The following is a 16572-nucleotide window of genomic DNA, read 5'->3' as shown; positions in this document are numbered from 1 at the left end:
ACCCTAAAAATTATCCTCTCTTTGGCAAGTTATTTCAGTACATGATTTTTAAATTTTTTTTATTTTTGCTTCATTTGTCTTAGTTGAATAAGCAAGGGTAACTTTGGCTCAGAAATTTTGTTTATGAGAGAGATTATCTTTGAAGATATGGTAGATGTTCACAATATAAGTAGGGGTAAAACAATGTATCAGTTACTTCTAGTCTATAAATTCTAATTTTAGTTTCAAGTTTGACACTTAATAATGTACTAAAAATATATAACCATTATTGGTTTGTATCAGAAAGAAGCTTTTTGTAATATAGTCTCAAACCATTGGAGAAAATAAATGAGCAGAGTATGGAGAGCAGAGCCAAGTGTCCAGTACTGATTTGTTATAAGGTAGACGGACCTTGTGTGGATTACGACTTTCCTATTTGTGCTTGCTCCTGGGCTTTCACTAAATTTAGTTTGGTGTACCTTCTTTGCTTTACTCATAAAAAATAGGATTATATCACAGTGTTCTTGTGAATATAAAAAGAGCAGCCGGTATGTGATTCCTAGTATATTCAGAAGTTCTATATAAGAGAAACTGACATCTTTTACTTTCTACCTTCTCACAGTATATCAGCTGCAACAGGAAGCCCCTCACCCTCGAAGAATTACCTGTACTAATGAGGTGGGTGAATGAAATCGTTACAATGAAATGTCAATTATTTGTTTGCCAAACTTTGACCTTCTTCAATGGGTTGGTTATTTGCAGTATTAACCATTTACAGTAGTTGCCATCATAAAATTGTAACTTCAGTGCATTTTTCTTACATTCTTCTCACTTGGAATGTAAGTCACTGTTTAATGGGCTGTCTGGTAACAGTATAGGGTGTCCTCGGGTTATGATACAGTTACGTTCCTACGACAGTGATGTAACCCGAATTTTGGTGTAAATCGAAACACACTCTAGCCTAAGTCACTTACCTATCTTAACATAGTTGTATCAATAAAGTCAAAATCTAGAACATAAAAAACACAAGCCACAGAAAAAGGAAAAGGACATAAATATATGGTACTATATACTGTACTGTATTAACAGAATAAAATGATAAAAAATGAATGTAAAATATTCCTTACCTTTATTCCTGTGGCTGGCTTGCACACTGGAAGGAGCATTGCAAGGTGGGAGAGAGTGACCTATTGGGAGGAGGAAGCTGGAGAGGCAGGAGAACCTGCAGAAGGTGCTGGAGATACTGGGTCAGGTGAATCAGGATTGTCTAAGGAACATGCAGGAGATGCTGGAGATGATTCTACCTGAACTACAGGTGTTTCGTCTCGAGAAGCAGCTGATGTAGAGGGTACAGGATCTGTTGCAGGCCTCTCTACCTTCTTAAAGAATTGTTCCAGGCTAGTCTGTAAGTATGACATAGTCCATAAGTACACCGCTAAGCGTGAGTTGAAACACTCAAATTTCAATTTTTTAAAGTTTTTATGGGAGTGAGCATCATAAACTCAAAACGTTGTATGTTGAGACTGTCGTAACCCGAGGACGCCCTGTATATTATATGGCAGTATAGTTTTAAGCGATGTTAGTCTTCTTTTTAGTTCAGACATTCTTCTTTTTTCGTTTTTTGTTTTGTTTTTTGCTTTTTAAAGCAAAATTTGAAGGCATCATGGAAGTAGTATTCAAGTAATTTTTCCATTAAGACATAAAAAATAAGCTAAGATATAGACAGTTCACCGAAAAAGAAAAATAATAATAGGACATATGACAATATATAGGAAAAGATGTTCAATTTCATTATAATAAGAGAAATGCAAATTAAAAATCAAAAAACCAGTTTTACCTTTCAGGCTGACAAAAGTTCAAAAGCTTAGAATATACTTAGTTGTAAGCCTGTGAGAAAACAGACACATTGATTGCTTATGAGAATGGGTAATGGCACAGTTTTGTGAGAGTTTTGTCATGTCTAACAAGACAATACTTCATTTATCCTTTGACCTACCAGTCCAAGTTATAGGAATTTATTCTGATAAATTACTTGTACAAATATAGAATACCATAAGCTAAAGTTTCCCACTGTAGGACTATTTGTAGTAGAATATTGGAAAAAATCCTAAATGTCTGTTTACAGGAGACTGATTTAATAAAGTATAATGCCAAAAATAACAAGGAAGATTTCTATGAACTGATAAGGAATTATATAAAATTTATATTCTGTATAGTAAATATGATTCCTTTTTTAATAATAAAAAAGAGAAAATAAGAAAAAATAAAGAGAAACACAGGAGAATTAACCCTGAGACTGGCAAAATGTTTATCCATAAGGAGTGTGTGAGGAGCAGTGTGCAGGCTGTAAGGACGGGAGTGAGACTTCTCTGAGAATTTGTCTTTATATAGTTGCAACTTTTGAACTATGCAAATATGTCATATTTAAACAACAAAATTAAATTTCAAATGATTTAAAAAAAATTCAAACTGAACATAAACAAAGTAACTTAAATTTATAACATAATACCAAAAAGTTAGTTTTCAGTATATTATTCTGACTGTACAAACTTAGAACTATTTTAAGAATAAGATCTTCAATTGTATATACTTACTGGATGTGTTTTTGGTAGTGGCCCTTGTATAGAAATTCTGAAATTAACTCTCTGTATCATAAGCTAGAGCAAGTGAATAATTATAATATATTGGATTTTGGGAAACCTGTGGTACATTATGTTTTGTTTTATATTCTGACCAGGCGCATTTTTAAGTGAAAGTCAGATATTGGCAGTAGTTCTATGGAAAGTCCTGAAGTTTTAGTAACATCGTTTTCTTTATTGGAAAATACCCATTTCTTAAAAGAATTTGAAGCCAAATGAAGATATAATAAATGGAATAAAAAAAAATAAAAGTTGAGGAAAATAAAAAAGACACCACAGATATGCGAGTGGATTACAGTGCTGATTGGGATCAATATAAATTGTGTGAAAAGGGTTTTACAGTAATAAAGTATGTAACTCTTTAGAATCTGAAAGGCTAATAGAACCCAGTTTTTACCTGAACTAAATTCTTTTAAAAAATCATGTAGGTTATTAGATAGAGTACAATTTATGATGTTATAAGCAATGACTAACAATAGTTTCACAGTCCATAGAAGTGGATTTATGGGTTGTTTCTTAAAGCAGTTGACATAACATTGAGGAGCAACAAATCAGTAAAGCTATTTTTTAAAGGGCAAAGCTAATGCGGTCCAAGTATATAGCCTTCTGATAATCTACCTCGATGCAAAGATACACTGTAGAATATTTGAAGAGTGGAGGATAGCTCTTAGAGCATCTGAAAACAATTTCCTTGATTTAATTTGATGGTGTGGTTGACCGAACACTGCTATCCCCTAGAAATACTAACCAATAACTTTATCATTGGTTAAAGGTGTAGGTATAAGCATTGGGAGACCAAAAAGCAATGGTACAATTGAGATTTTCTTACATGAGGAAAGGAATCTATGCCTCGTGTTCACTCTGGTTGAATTTTTTCACAGGAAATTAGCAATCATGTTCTAATGACAAATTGGTGGGTGAGAAATGCCCTCAGTGTGCAAAAGGATTGGTTGTGGACTGGCTTTCCTTGCACATTGCACCCATTCTTACACATTATTCTACATAGATAATCTATTAGATATCTAAGTTTGACTGCTTAATATAAATTATATGTGCATGCATACAATATATTTGTATATTTAATTTGAAAATTAGTGGTAATAACTTGTTTTATTTGACCCATCTCTTTTTGTTTTCACCAGATAGTAAGTAACTACAGGGCAGTTACTAAATAGAGGAAATGATCTTTTTAAAAGATGACACACTCGATATTGTTCTAGTGATTAGATTTATAAATATAGATATTGAAAGTATTTATAAGCCACTAGTGTTAATTTAGGTCTACTTATTTTGAGCAATATTCAATCTGGTTAAATCACTTTAAAACAATCAAAATAAATAGGCTATTCATTGGCAGTGAAATAAAGGGTTAGTTAGAATGAGGTGGAGCTAACCTAAAAATGCTTCTGGGGAACAATTGTTTCAGGCTTATAAATGTTTGGTTTGGAAAAACTCAAGATTATTGGGAGTGGTGAACACTAACAATAAAGATGTTCTGAAGAACTGGTTGATGTTCAACCTGATATATTTAACTAAGGAATTGTTTTTTTGGGGACATTAAACAGTAAATGGCTGCTGTGGTTGTTGTTTTTTTTTTTCTTTCCCCCTGAAGTTGGAAACGGGGAGGCAGTCAGACAGACTCCCGCATGCGCCCGACTGGGATCCACCTGGCATGCCCACCAGGGGGTGATGCTCTGCCCATCTGGGGCGTTGCTCTGTTGTAATCAGAGCCATTCTAGCACCTGAGGCAGAGGCCACGGAGCCATCCTCAGCGCCCGGGCCAACTTTGCTCCAATGGAGCCTTGGCTGTGGGAGGGGAAGAGAGAGACAGAGAGGAAGGAGAGGGGGAGGGGTGGAGAAGCAGATGGGCGCTTCTTCTGTGTGCCCTGGCCGGGAATTGAACCCGGGACTCCCGCACGCCAGGCCAACGCTCTACCACTGAACTAACTGGCCAGGGCCTGTGGTTGTTTTTTTATTTTTATATTTTGTGACAGAGATAGTGATAGAGAGAGGGACAGACAGGAGGGGGAAAGATGAGAAGCATCAATTCTTCGTTTCAGCTCCTTAGTCTTCTTTGTTGTTCATTGATTGCTTTCTCATATGTGTCTTGACGGGAGGGGGCTACAGCAGAGTAAATGACTCTTTGCTCAAGCCAGTGATTTTTGGGCTCAAGCCAGCGACCATGGGGTCATGTCTGTGGTCCTGCACTCAAGTTGGTGAGCCTGCGCTCAAGCTGAATGAGCCTTGCTCTAGCCAGTGACCTTGGGGTTTAAAACTGGGGTCCTTTCTGTCCCAGTCCGACGCCACTGCACCACTGACTGGTCAGGCTGGCTGCTGTGTTTTAAGGGGAATAAGGCTACAGGATTTAATTATCACTGATCTACAGAGAGAAAAAGAGAAAAATTAATGAATAGATAAGTAGATGGTCATTTAAAATAAAAGATATCTGTGGGCATTAATTATATTGTAGAAATGGATCCAATGACTTTGTCTTTAAGAACATTTTCTTACTATAGTCATAGGAGTGGGAGAAGTGACCTTGAATATTTGTTTGTGCATATTCCATTCCATTCCATTTTCTTCTATCCATAACATTACATTGTATCACAGATTGTAAATTCAGGGGCTCAGGAATTGTCACAGTCAAAAGGAACATGTATTTAGTGACTGGCTATGTGTGTGACTACTCCTTACTCCCTGCTCTGTTCTTTCTCAGCTGAATTTTTGTTAGTATTCTCCAGACCCAGATGAGTAGCACTTTACTTAAAAAAAGTGAATTAATCAACTGTTAAATCATAAATTATTAGAGGCAGAACTTTAAAACATAATATAGCTAACAGTAGAATGTAGCACAAGTTGACAGAAAATAAAACAGTAACTAATGCACTTTTTCTAATTTCAGGAAATTTTGCCAGTTACCATTTGAATGCTCATACACAAGATTTTGTTAAAGAGCTATTATTAAGAGAAAATTTAAAAATTTAAATATAAATAATCCTTTTATTTATTTTTATATTTTCCCATGTATAAGATGTACCCTTTTTTGAAAAATTTGGAATCTAAAAATTGGGTGTATCTTATACAGTGGTTGTGGTATTTCAAATGCCATAGATGGAACTGAGGACGAGGCAATATATGAAGACAGTGATTCGTCATCAGACACAGATGAGGACAAGCTAATGGAAGTATTGACAGTGATGAGTTGTATGAATTTTATGATGAACAAAACTTGAGTTCAATAATTTTATGTAATAAATTTTTTTTCAAATTTCAGGCCCCAAAATTAAGATATGTCTTATACATGGGATCATCTTATACGTGGGGAAATACAGTATTTATTTATTATTAATTGAATTTATTGGGATGACACTGGTTTGCAAAACCATACAGGTTTCAAGTGCACAGCTCAACAAAATACCATCTGCCCCAAGAAAAGTTTCTTTCCATCCCCATTTTCTCCTCGTTGACCACCTCCTCCTCGTTCCCAACCCTCTTTACCTCTTGTGTCTGTATGTTTGTTGTGTCTGTATGTTGTGTCCAGGTGTTGTGTGTATATGTTTTTAAATAATCTCTCCACTTTCTTTCATCCAACCCCCTCCCCCGTAGCTGTCAGTCTGTTCCAGTGTATCCATGCCTCTGTTTCTATTTTGTCAGTTTATTTTGCTTATTAGACTTCACATATATGTGAAATCATAGGGTACTTGTCTTTCTCTGACTGGCTTATTTCACTTAGCCTAATACTCTCCAGGTCCATCCATATTACTGCAAAAGGTAACGTTTCCTTCTTTTTTTATGGTTGCATAGTATGCCATTTGTGTAAATGTACCACAACTATTTTTAACTTCCCATGTACTGATTGGCACCTGGGCTGCTTCCAGTCTTGGCCATTGTAAGAAACGCTGCAGTGAACATGGGGTGCATATATTCTTTTGAATTAGTGTTTTGGGTTTCTTTGACTATATTCCCAGAATTGGAATCACTGGGTCATAAAGAAGTTCTGTTTTTCATTTTTTTGAGCTAACTCCATACTGCTCTCCACAGAGGCTTCACCAGTCTGCATTCCCACCAGTACTGCATGGTGGTTTCCTTTTCTCCACATTCTCTCCAACACTTGTTGTTTCTTGATTTATTGATAATAGCCATTCTGACAGGTGTGACATAATATCTCATTATGGATTTAGTTTGCATTTCTGTGGTGATTAGTGACATTAAGCATCTTTTTATGTCCCTTGGCCATCCATAGGTTCTCTTTGGAGAAGTGTCTATTGAGGTCCTTTGCCCATTTTATAATTGGATTATTTCTTTTATTGGTGTTGAGTTGTATAAGTTCTCTATAAATCTTGGATATTAATCCTGTGTCAGATGTTTCATTAGCAAATATGTTCTCCTGTTCAGTGGATTCTCTTTTCATTTTATTGATGGTTTCCTTTGCTGTGCAAAACCTTTTTAGTTTGATATAATTCCATTTATTTTTTTCTTTTGTTTCCCTTGTTCCAGGAAATAGATATATCAGAAAAAAATATTGCTACAAGAGATGTCTTTTTACTGCCTGTTTTCTTCCATGGTTTTTATGGTTTCAAGTCTAACATTTTCAGTCTTTAATCCATTTTAGGTTTATTCTTGTGTATAGTGTAAGAAGGTGGTCTAGTTTCAATTATTGTGCATGTATCTAATTTTCCCAACATTTATTGAATAGATTGTCTTTACTCCATTTTATGTTCTTGCCTCCTTTGTCAAATATTAATTGACTGTATAACTCTGGATTAATTTCTGGGCTTTCTTTTTTTTTTTTTTGTATTTTTCTGAAGCTGGAAACGGGGAGAGACAGTCAGACAGACTCCCACATGCACCCAACCAGGATCCACCCGGCACGCCCACCAGGGGCGACGCTCTGCCCACCAGGGGGCGATGCTCTGCCCCTCCGGGGCGTCGCTCTGTTGCGACCAGAGCCACTCTAGCTCCTGGGGCAGAGGCCAAGGAGCCATCCCCAGCGCCCAGGCCATCTTTGCTCCAATGGAGCCTTGGCTGCGGGAGGGGAAGAGAGAGACAGAGAGGAAAGGGGGGGTGGAGAAGCAAATGGGTGCTTCTCCTATGTGCCCTGGCCGGGAATCAAACCTGGGTCCCCTGCATGCCAGGCCGACGCTCTACCACTGAGCCAACCGGCCAGGGCCTGGGCTTTCTATTTTATTCCGTTGACTTTTGTCTGTTTTTATGCCAGTACCATGCCATTTTGATTACTACAGCCTTGTAGTATAGTTTGATATTCAGTAGCATGATTTATCCAACTTTATTCTTCTTTCTGAAGATTACTGTAGATTAGCGGTTCTCAACCTGTGGGTCACGACCCCGGCGGGGGTCGAACGACCAAAACACAGGGGTCGCCTAAAGCCATCAGAAAATACATATTTATTATACAATACATTTTTAAATAAAATATGTATTTTCCGATGGCTTTAGGCGACCCCTATGTTTTGGTCATTCGACCCCCTCCCCCGCCGGGTTCGCGACCCACAGGTTGAGAACCACTGCTGTAGATAGGTCTTTTGTGGTTCCATATAAATTTTTGGAATATTTACTGTAGTTCTGTGAAATTAGCCATGGATATCTTGATAGGAATTGCATTGAGTCTATAGATTGCTTTGGATAGTATGGACATTTAATGATGTTAATTCTTCCTGTCCATGAACAAAGTATATGCTTCCACTTATTTGTTTCTTCTTCAATTTCTTTCTTCAGTCTTATAAATTTCCAAGTAAGGTCTTTTACATTCTGGTTAAATATATTCCTAAATTTTATTTATTTTTTTTGTAATTGTGAAAGCAATTGTTTATTTGGTTTCTCTTTCTGATAGTTCATTATTTATTAGTGTATAAAAATTAAACTGATTTCTGTATATTTATTTTACATCCTGATACTTTACAAATTCATCTCTCAGTTCTAATAGTTTTTTTGGTGAAATCTTTAGGGTTCTCTATATACAGTATCATGTCATCTGCAAATAATAACAGTTTTAATTCTTTCTTTGCAGTTTGAATGTATTTTATTTCTTTTTCTTGTCTGATTGCTGTGGCTAGGACTTTTAGTACTATGTTGAATAAGAGTGTTGAAACTGGGCATCCCTGTCTTGTTCCCAATCTTAATGGAAATGCTTATCCAAGATTCTGCCAGAGGCCTGATCTCAGCAGGTTGGGGTCACTGGGAGTTGGGAGGACAGACCTAATAGATTTCTTGTGAGGGGGTGGTGCTGGTCAGGCTTGTGGGAAGGTAGGGGGCGTGGCCCCCATTTCAGAGACACACAACTTAGTTTGTCCCAGATTCTGCCAGACTTTAGTAGGGAGGAACCACCAGGAGTCAGGAGGCTAGGGCCACTAGGAGCCTAGAGTGGGGCTAGCAGATCTTCTGTGAAGGGAGGCACCAATTGGGTTTTTGGGAAAGTAGGGGGAATGGCCTTGAACCCCAAACCATACAACTCAATCACTGGTACCTCCTGAGTATGCTCAGACCTCTATACACTGGCCCAGGCAGCTGACACCTCAGCAGGGTGCAAACTTTGTAGGGTGGGGCAATTGGTAGTTCAGAGGATTGAGCTGTTGAATTTCCCCAAGCTGATACTGTAAGGAGGGGACTGCTCCACCCAAGAACTAGGGTGTCTGCAGTGTGGGGGAGGGACTCAGCACAGGTGTCCTGGTGGCTGTCCCTTCAGCTTCTTTCATTAGCCACAAAACCCAGTCTCTCCTCATGTGACTCTGTTCTGCTCTATTCTCCCTTTGCCAAAGCCCAGGGTGAGTCATTGCAAATGAGTTTTTATGCATTGGCCCTTTAAGAGAGCACCAATGTCTCTAGTAGATGCTTGTCTGTCCCTGGCAGACAAAATCCTTGCTGATTTTTACAGCCAGATGACATGTGGTTGCCTCTTCCTGGCTCTGGTGCTGGGGAACCCGACTTGGGATGTCTTGAGGTTGAGACCCCATGCTTCTCAGAGGAAACCTTTACAGCTGAGCTAGCCCTCCAGAATCTCAGCCTCTACCTGTGGGAGTGGGGCTAGTCTTTTTGGAGTCTTGGCCCTTTCTTCCAGTCTCAGTGTGGCTTCTTCTGTAAATCTTTGAATATAAGACTTCTCTTCAGCTAGTTGTCAGTTGGTTATTCATGTTGATTGCTTTATATTTTAATTGTGATTCTAGTTTGGTTCTGGTGGAGGTATGTGTAACACTCACTGTGCCACCATCTTGGATCCTTTGATTCCTATTTTTTAAAGGCGATATTAGCTATATAGATAATGCATGAGTGTACTTTTTATTAAAAAGTTGTATTATGGATAATACCAAAGTCCCTTTTTTGCCTTTTCCCTGGGTTCCTTAGTTCAGTTCTTTTTCCTAGAGGTAATCATTTAAATTTGGTATACTGTATATTTTTTCAAATCTCTCTCTATGCTATAAATATATATTATAGTATTGTGTGTGCAGGTGCTTTTTCTAAATGGTGTCATACTTTATTATTATTCCATAATATATATTTGTATTTAGTAAATTGTTTTGCTGATTTCTTTATGTTAGTCTTTATATTTCTATATCATGCTTTCAAACTGTGCATATTACTTATACTATAAAACAGTTTAGTTATTCCCCTCTTGGTATATACTTAAGTTATTGGGATTTTTATAATGACTACAAACAGTGCTTCAGTGAACATTCTTATCTATGTTTTCATGTGTGTATCTGCATGTGTGTCTCTACAGTAAATACGTAGGGTTTGCACATTTGTAGTTTGAATGGACACTGCAAAATGTTCGTCTTGATGACATTTAATCATAAAATGCTGTAACACATTAAATCCTTAACATGTAAACATTGAATTTTTATCTCAAAATCAAAGGTTTGCTCACAAGCAGGTATATGACCCCACTCTAGTAAACTGTGGACCTAAAATGGACCAACTGTAACTGTAGGGACCAGCTGGCTCATTTTTGGTACACTGCGTTTACTGAGCAGGGAAATTATAGAATAAGACCAAATAAGGTGAAATTTACCTTGATAAGCCAATAAATAACCTGACTATAACCTCAGCAGATACTAGAAAATTCTTTTTTTTTTACTTTTTTTTTTTTTTTCCATTTTTCTTAAGCTGGAAACAGGGAGAGACAGTCAGACAGACTCCCGCATGCGCCCGACCGGGATCCACCCGGCACGCCCACCAGGGGCGACGCTCTGCCCATCCTGGGCGTCGCCATATTGCTACCAGAGCCACTGTAGCGCCTGAGGCAGAGGCCACAGAGCCATCCCCAGCGCCCGGGCCATCTTTGCTCCAATGGAGCCTTGGCTGCGGGAGGGGAAGAGAGAGACAGAGAGGAAAGCGCGGCGGAGGGGTGGAGAAGCAAATGGGCGCTTCTCCTGTGTGCCCTGGCCGGGAATCGAACCCGGGTCCTCCGCACGCTAGGCCGACGCTCTACCGCTGAGCCAACCGGCCAGGGTAGAAAATTCTTGAAGGGTAAAACATTATTTAAATATAATTGTAAGGAAAAGGTAGAATCCATATCTTTCTTGCAGATACGAAGATGAACATGTGCTTAATATAGTCATATGATATGAGGAGAACAAGGAGATGTTATAATGATTTCAAAGGAAAAGTCAAAATAGCACAAATTTATATGAAGTCAAGGATAGTGAAATGAATTGAAAATAGAGACAGAACCGGGTTATTTTCCCCACTGGGAAGGGAGTAGGGAAGAAGTCAATTAAACCACTATCCATCCCACAGGGAAAAGTTTATGTATCAGTTACCTACGACTTAGCAAGTTTCAAAATAGTTCAAAGACAATGGACTGGACTAGATCAGCCAGTAGCGTATGTTATAGATGATGCATAGTTTTTCACTGAAATACATTTTTTTTCCCTACAATATAAATAAATATCTCACGTTTGCTGAAAACAGTATCAGACCTTGATGACCAGTGGGTAGGTGACTTAGACTTGGCAATCAGGCTCTGTATAGAAGCCAAAGGAGAAAATTACCTGAAGTATAGACATTTGAGTTGCTTTGAGAACTGCTATATTTAACTTAATTCAGATGAGTCAGTGTCAAGTAAACAAAGAGTTTGGGCCCCTTTTGCTGTTCCTGAATTCAGAATCCCAGTTGTGTGGGATTCTTTGTAACTTTGAACAAGGTATCTAACCTCTCTGATACCTAATTTCTTTATCAATAATTGAGAATGATAGTGCTCTCGTATGAGGATGAAATAGAGTAATTCATATCTCATTGTACAGAATAAATGATCTATATATGTAATTAAAACATACAGCACATAGTATGAACTTAATAAATGTAGTCTGTGGTGTCACCCAGCAGCCTTCTAGGGAAAGCTTATTTCATTCCTATGATTTTGCAGGTGGGCCTGGCTTCTTGTCATTCAGGACCAAGTTTAGTCATCTCAGAGAGGCCTTTCCTGACCCTCATTGGCTTTCCCTTTTGAGTTACCTATTCTTATTTTCTTTAGAGCACTTATCACTTCTTCCTATTTTATTTTAAATTTCTTTACCTTTCTTTATTGTCTGTTTCTCACCATTACAATGTAAGTTTCCAAAAGTTTCCAATGACATTTGTTGTCTTATTTCACTAATGTGTTTCCTTCCAGGTAGGACAGTGTCTATCATGTATCTATATTTGCCATTCAGTAAATGTTTCTGAAATGAACCAGGCGAATATTCTTTCAGTCTACCCCAGTACAGATTCTTTAGAACAGTGGTTTTCAACCTTTTACACTTCGGGACCAGTGAAAACAGGAAAATTATTTCAGGAACTGCTAAGACAGAAATCACCCTGAGCATAAGCAAATTCAACTTAAGGTCATTGAGTCTATAATCTTCCTATGACATCAATATGTTTAACAAAACTTCTGATGGACCAATCCATGGACTGGTAGTTGAAAAAGACTACCTTAGACTCTCCTCTGCTGGACCTTTTTTTATCTACCGTACAGCCAGCACACCTGCCCTGAAAAGCTAGGGGAGGGCTGGTGGGAGAACACAGGGCACAGTTGTATAGAGATGTTAACAGAAGGGGGAGTGTGGAGTAACAGGATGAGAGATAAAGTCACAGTCTGTTCTGACACAATTGTGGCATTAAGTTTTTGGATGTTTTATTTTACTTTTTGGATAAAGTAATGTAAATATTTTTTCAGATTCATAAAATCCTAGAAATGAAAGATAATTTAGTTCCATTCTTTTTACATACAAAGTGTTTTATAGATAAGGAACGGCTGAGAGGTGAAGTGACCAGTTCTAGTGGCACAGGTCATCTGACAGAACTGACCTCCAGAGTCGGAGTTTTCTTTTTCTTAATATTATATATGCTTTAGTTTGTCGCATGTGCAGAATGTTGAGTTATGTTGTGAGCATTTGCATTTTCACAAATATCTTTTTTTTTTCTTTCCCAATAGGTAGAAAACAGACCAAAGTATTATGGAAGAGAGTAAGTATGGATTATCAGAAAATACTTTATAGATTGGAATATGTTAAAGAGACAGGTAAATGGATACTTTTAGTAAAAAATAAAAGCAAGATGAAGGAGGTATTCAAGTTTGGATGAATGAAATTATTTTTCTGATTATAAATGTAAGTATTCTAATTAGTTAAAAACACAGAAAATAAAGACAAGTATAGAGATCTATTTTCCTGTTTTTGCAAAATTGAGATATTATACTTGTAACTTTTTAGCCTAATTTTCCATTTAATAATGAACGTTTTTATATTTGATGAAAAATATTTTAATCATTTTTAAAGTCTTTAATTTTTCTGATTATTTAGAAGATCTACACAATGTAGCCCTTTGGGGGAAAGAATAAAAATCACCTAAAATCTCAAAATTCCCCACATATTCATTTATTTTTTATGACTTAAATCATATCAAATAATAATGTATATAGCACATGTTTTTAAATTAGTTAAAATTCTATTTAAGTTTTCAAGACTTGTGGATAGAGCATAGGCACTTGTGAGTTTGGGGTAGACACTGGTGTTTTTTATGGTTGTACTGTAATTGAGTCATTTCTCTGCTTTTGGCATTTAGGTTGCATTTAAATGGTGCAGTGATATACTGCAAAATGATGTTTCGGTCAAGGACAGATCACATATACAACAGTAGTATACCATATATATATATATAGCCTAGGGGTGTAGTAGACTATACTGTCTAAATTTGTGTAAGTACACTCTGGTGAAATCACCTCACAATGCATTTTTCAGAATGTATCTCTGTCATGCCTGACCTGTGGTGGCGCAGTGGGTAAAGCGTCGACCTGGAAATGCTGAGGTCGCCGGTTCGAAACCCTGGGCTTGCCTGGTCAAGGCACATATGGGAGTTGATGCTTCCTGCTCCTCCCCCTTCTCTCTCTCTCCTCTCTCTCTCTCTGTCTCTCTCTTTCCTCTCTAAAATGAATAAATAAAATAAAAATTTAAAAAAAAAAGAATGTATCTCTGTCATTAAGGGGCTGTGACTATTATTAAAGGTAACACCTTAAGAAACATCTTAGTGCTGCATATAGCTTTTATGGGGTGGAAATTTTGGGTCAACTGGTATACCATTGTCAAGTTTTGTTACAAAATTTGTTTTCTTGAATAACATTCTTCTTTAAATTGAGTTTTTTAAACAGATAAATGTTAAATTTTACTAACTTTATTAATTGATGTCAGGTAAACTTAAAATATCAATATGCTAATCCAGTGGTAGGGGTAGGTAATCATATGCTTGCTCCAGCAGAGTCAGAATGGACCTGGTTCTGAAAGATTGAGGAATTTATGAAGATAAAAAATTACAAGCCTGACCTGTGGTGGCGCAGTGGGGTAAAGCGACCTGGAACACTGAGGTTGCCGGTTCAAAACCCTGGGCTTGCCTGGTCAAGGCACATATGGGAGTTGATAGTTGATGCTTCCTGCTCCTCCCCTCTTCTCTCTCTCTCTCTCTCTCTCTCCTCTCTGAAAATTGAATAAAGTCTTAAAAAAAAAAGAAATTACAGACTACTGTTAAACCTACCTGTTCTAATTATCATGATTTAAACATACCTACCGTTAACTGTTTTAAGAGTTAAATTGAGACTGACCATTTCCATAAGGAAAAACTCCAAAAAGTTTCAGTTGTACCCTACTAAGGTTTCTAAATTATTAAGGCATCATTTCAGGCCCTTTTGAATATATTACCATCTTTCCCCATGTATAAGATGCACCCTTTCCCGAAAAATTTAGGGTCTAAAAACTGATGCGTCTTATACAGTGGTTGTAGGTGTTTTTTTTTTACTTGCATGTCTCGCTTTTTTTGCACTTATTTTTGCGCTTATTGGTGTAGATTTTTTTTTACTTGCATTTCCACTTTTTCACTCTTGTTATTCTTTTTTCAAATTTCGAGCCCTGAAATTAAGGTGTGTCTTATACATGAGAACGTCTTATACGTGGGGAAATATGGTATTCCAAATTCAAGTGTTTTTTTTTGTTTTGTTTATTTGTTGTTTTACCAGCAGAAACGGCAATTTCATTGGAGCAATCACTCCATTCAGTTGTTTTTGAGTTATTAAAAGGACATAATGTATGAGTTCTTTATAAAGTGGAAAATCCCCATGCAAATGTAAGGTGGTTTTGTATTTTAATATTAATCATTAGTCACACTGACATTTTTATTTTTTAGTGTTTCTGGTCTGAGTGTTATAGTTGAATCTACTGTGTTTGTGTAAAGTGTGTATTTAGTCTCCTTTTTTTCTCCTTTAATCAAAAATAGGTCTTAGCAGGGAGTGAAAGCAAGTGTTACAGTTCTTTGCTTTTGGCTTGAGTATCCAGTGATGCAGATTATGCACATTATTGGGCAGTCATACCAATTAAGAGCAACCCAGGGTCCTGGAAAATTGCCAACGTAGACTGAGCCAAAATTTTGGAGCAATGTTATTAATATGAAGAAAGGAAATGGGAGACATTTCTTTATATTTTTTAGCATGTTCACATGGTCAGATGGCTACATAAGAAGGGAATGTCCTCGCAAAAGAGGTCATTGGTCTTCCTTTTGATGGATGTGAATTTTGATTTTGTGATTGTTAAATGGATTGAGTAGTGACTTTGGTGCTGTTTCAATCACCATGGAGAAGCTGGCCAGGAGCCAGGCCCAGAGAAACACAAGCATAGTTAAACTCCACTGCTCCCCTTTGATTACATGGCAGTACTTTGTCTAAGAAAAAAACAACAGGAAAAGGTGGGGGTTTTGTTTTACCTTGTTTTATTGAAAAAGGTGGAAGGCACAGAGTTTCTGAACTGACTTTGTTTCTCAGGTTTCACGGCATGATCTCCCGAGAAGCAGCAGACCAGCTCTTGAGTGTGGCTGAGGGCAGCTACCTCATTCGGGAGAGCCAGCGTCAACCAGGAACCTACACTTTGGCTTTAAGGTTGGTCATGGACCTGTAATTATAACTGTGCTTCGTTTATAACCCTCTTAATAGAGATTTAAATTTTAAAAGTATCCAGCATGTAATTGAATTGGTTCTTGTTTTCTTGGGACCTAATTACCATTTTAATAGCTTTGAGGCCCTTGAAAAACTCCTCATGAATGGTAGCACTTGGTGATTAAGAATTGAAAAACTTTTAAGTTATTTTTATTGTAGCTGCTTTCTTCTCTATCATCTTGAGTCCTCTCCCATCTGTCCTGCTTTGTCAGCTTCCATCTATTGAATGAAGAAAGGAACTAAGACAAAAGATCTTTGAAACTCACAAAATTAAAGCCAGTGTCATTTCTCTTAGATTGGCTTTTGGTTAAAGGAGCTTTTCCTGGGAGCTCCTGGCTCTTTCCTATCAGCTGAACTTCACCTAGTGTTCTGGCTGTTCTTAGCTTACAGTCTGTGCCCAAAAAACCAATATTTCCATTAACCCTGCAATAGTAATAGAACAATAATACAATTGCATACTTATCCTTTGGGGCTCACCCCATG

At 37.4% G+C, this 16572-nt stretch overlaps 1 protein-coding gene across 3 annotated transcripts in view; it reads left to right on the top strand.

Annotated features, from left to right (window-relative positions):
* The window catches only part of CHN1 (chimerin 1), a 204957-nt gene that overhangs the window by 64006 nt on the left and 124379 nt on the right, over window positions 1–16572 (top strand). Inside the window, exons 4-6 of one of the 3 annotated variants that reach the window (XM_066346029.1) lie at window positions 602–657; window positions 13051–13082; window positions 15919–16032. In XM_066346029.1, the coding sequence (XP_066202126.1) occupies window positions 602–657; window positions 13051–13082; window positions 15919–16032 (202 nt within the window). Of the gene's footprint in view, window positions 1–601; window positions 658–13050; window positions 13083–15768; window positions 15843–15918; window positions 16033–16572 lie in introns of those variants that run through there. The other 2 variants (XM_066346030.1, XM_066346031.1) reach the window with 2 other exon arrangements.

Source organism: Saccopteryx leptura, chromosome 7 (assembly GCF_036850995.1).
Source record: "Saccopteryx leptura isolate mSacLep1 chromosome 7, mSacLep1_pri_phased_curated, whole genome shotgun sequence".
NCBI classification, from domain to species: Eukaryota; Metazoa; Chordata; class Mammalia; order Chiroptera; family Emballonuridae; genus Saccopteryx; species Saccopteryx leptura.
The sequence above is the reverse complement of the archived record's forward strand: the minus strand, read 5'-3'. Positions and strand labels throughout refer to the sequence as shown.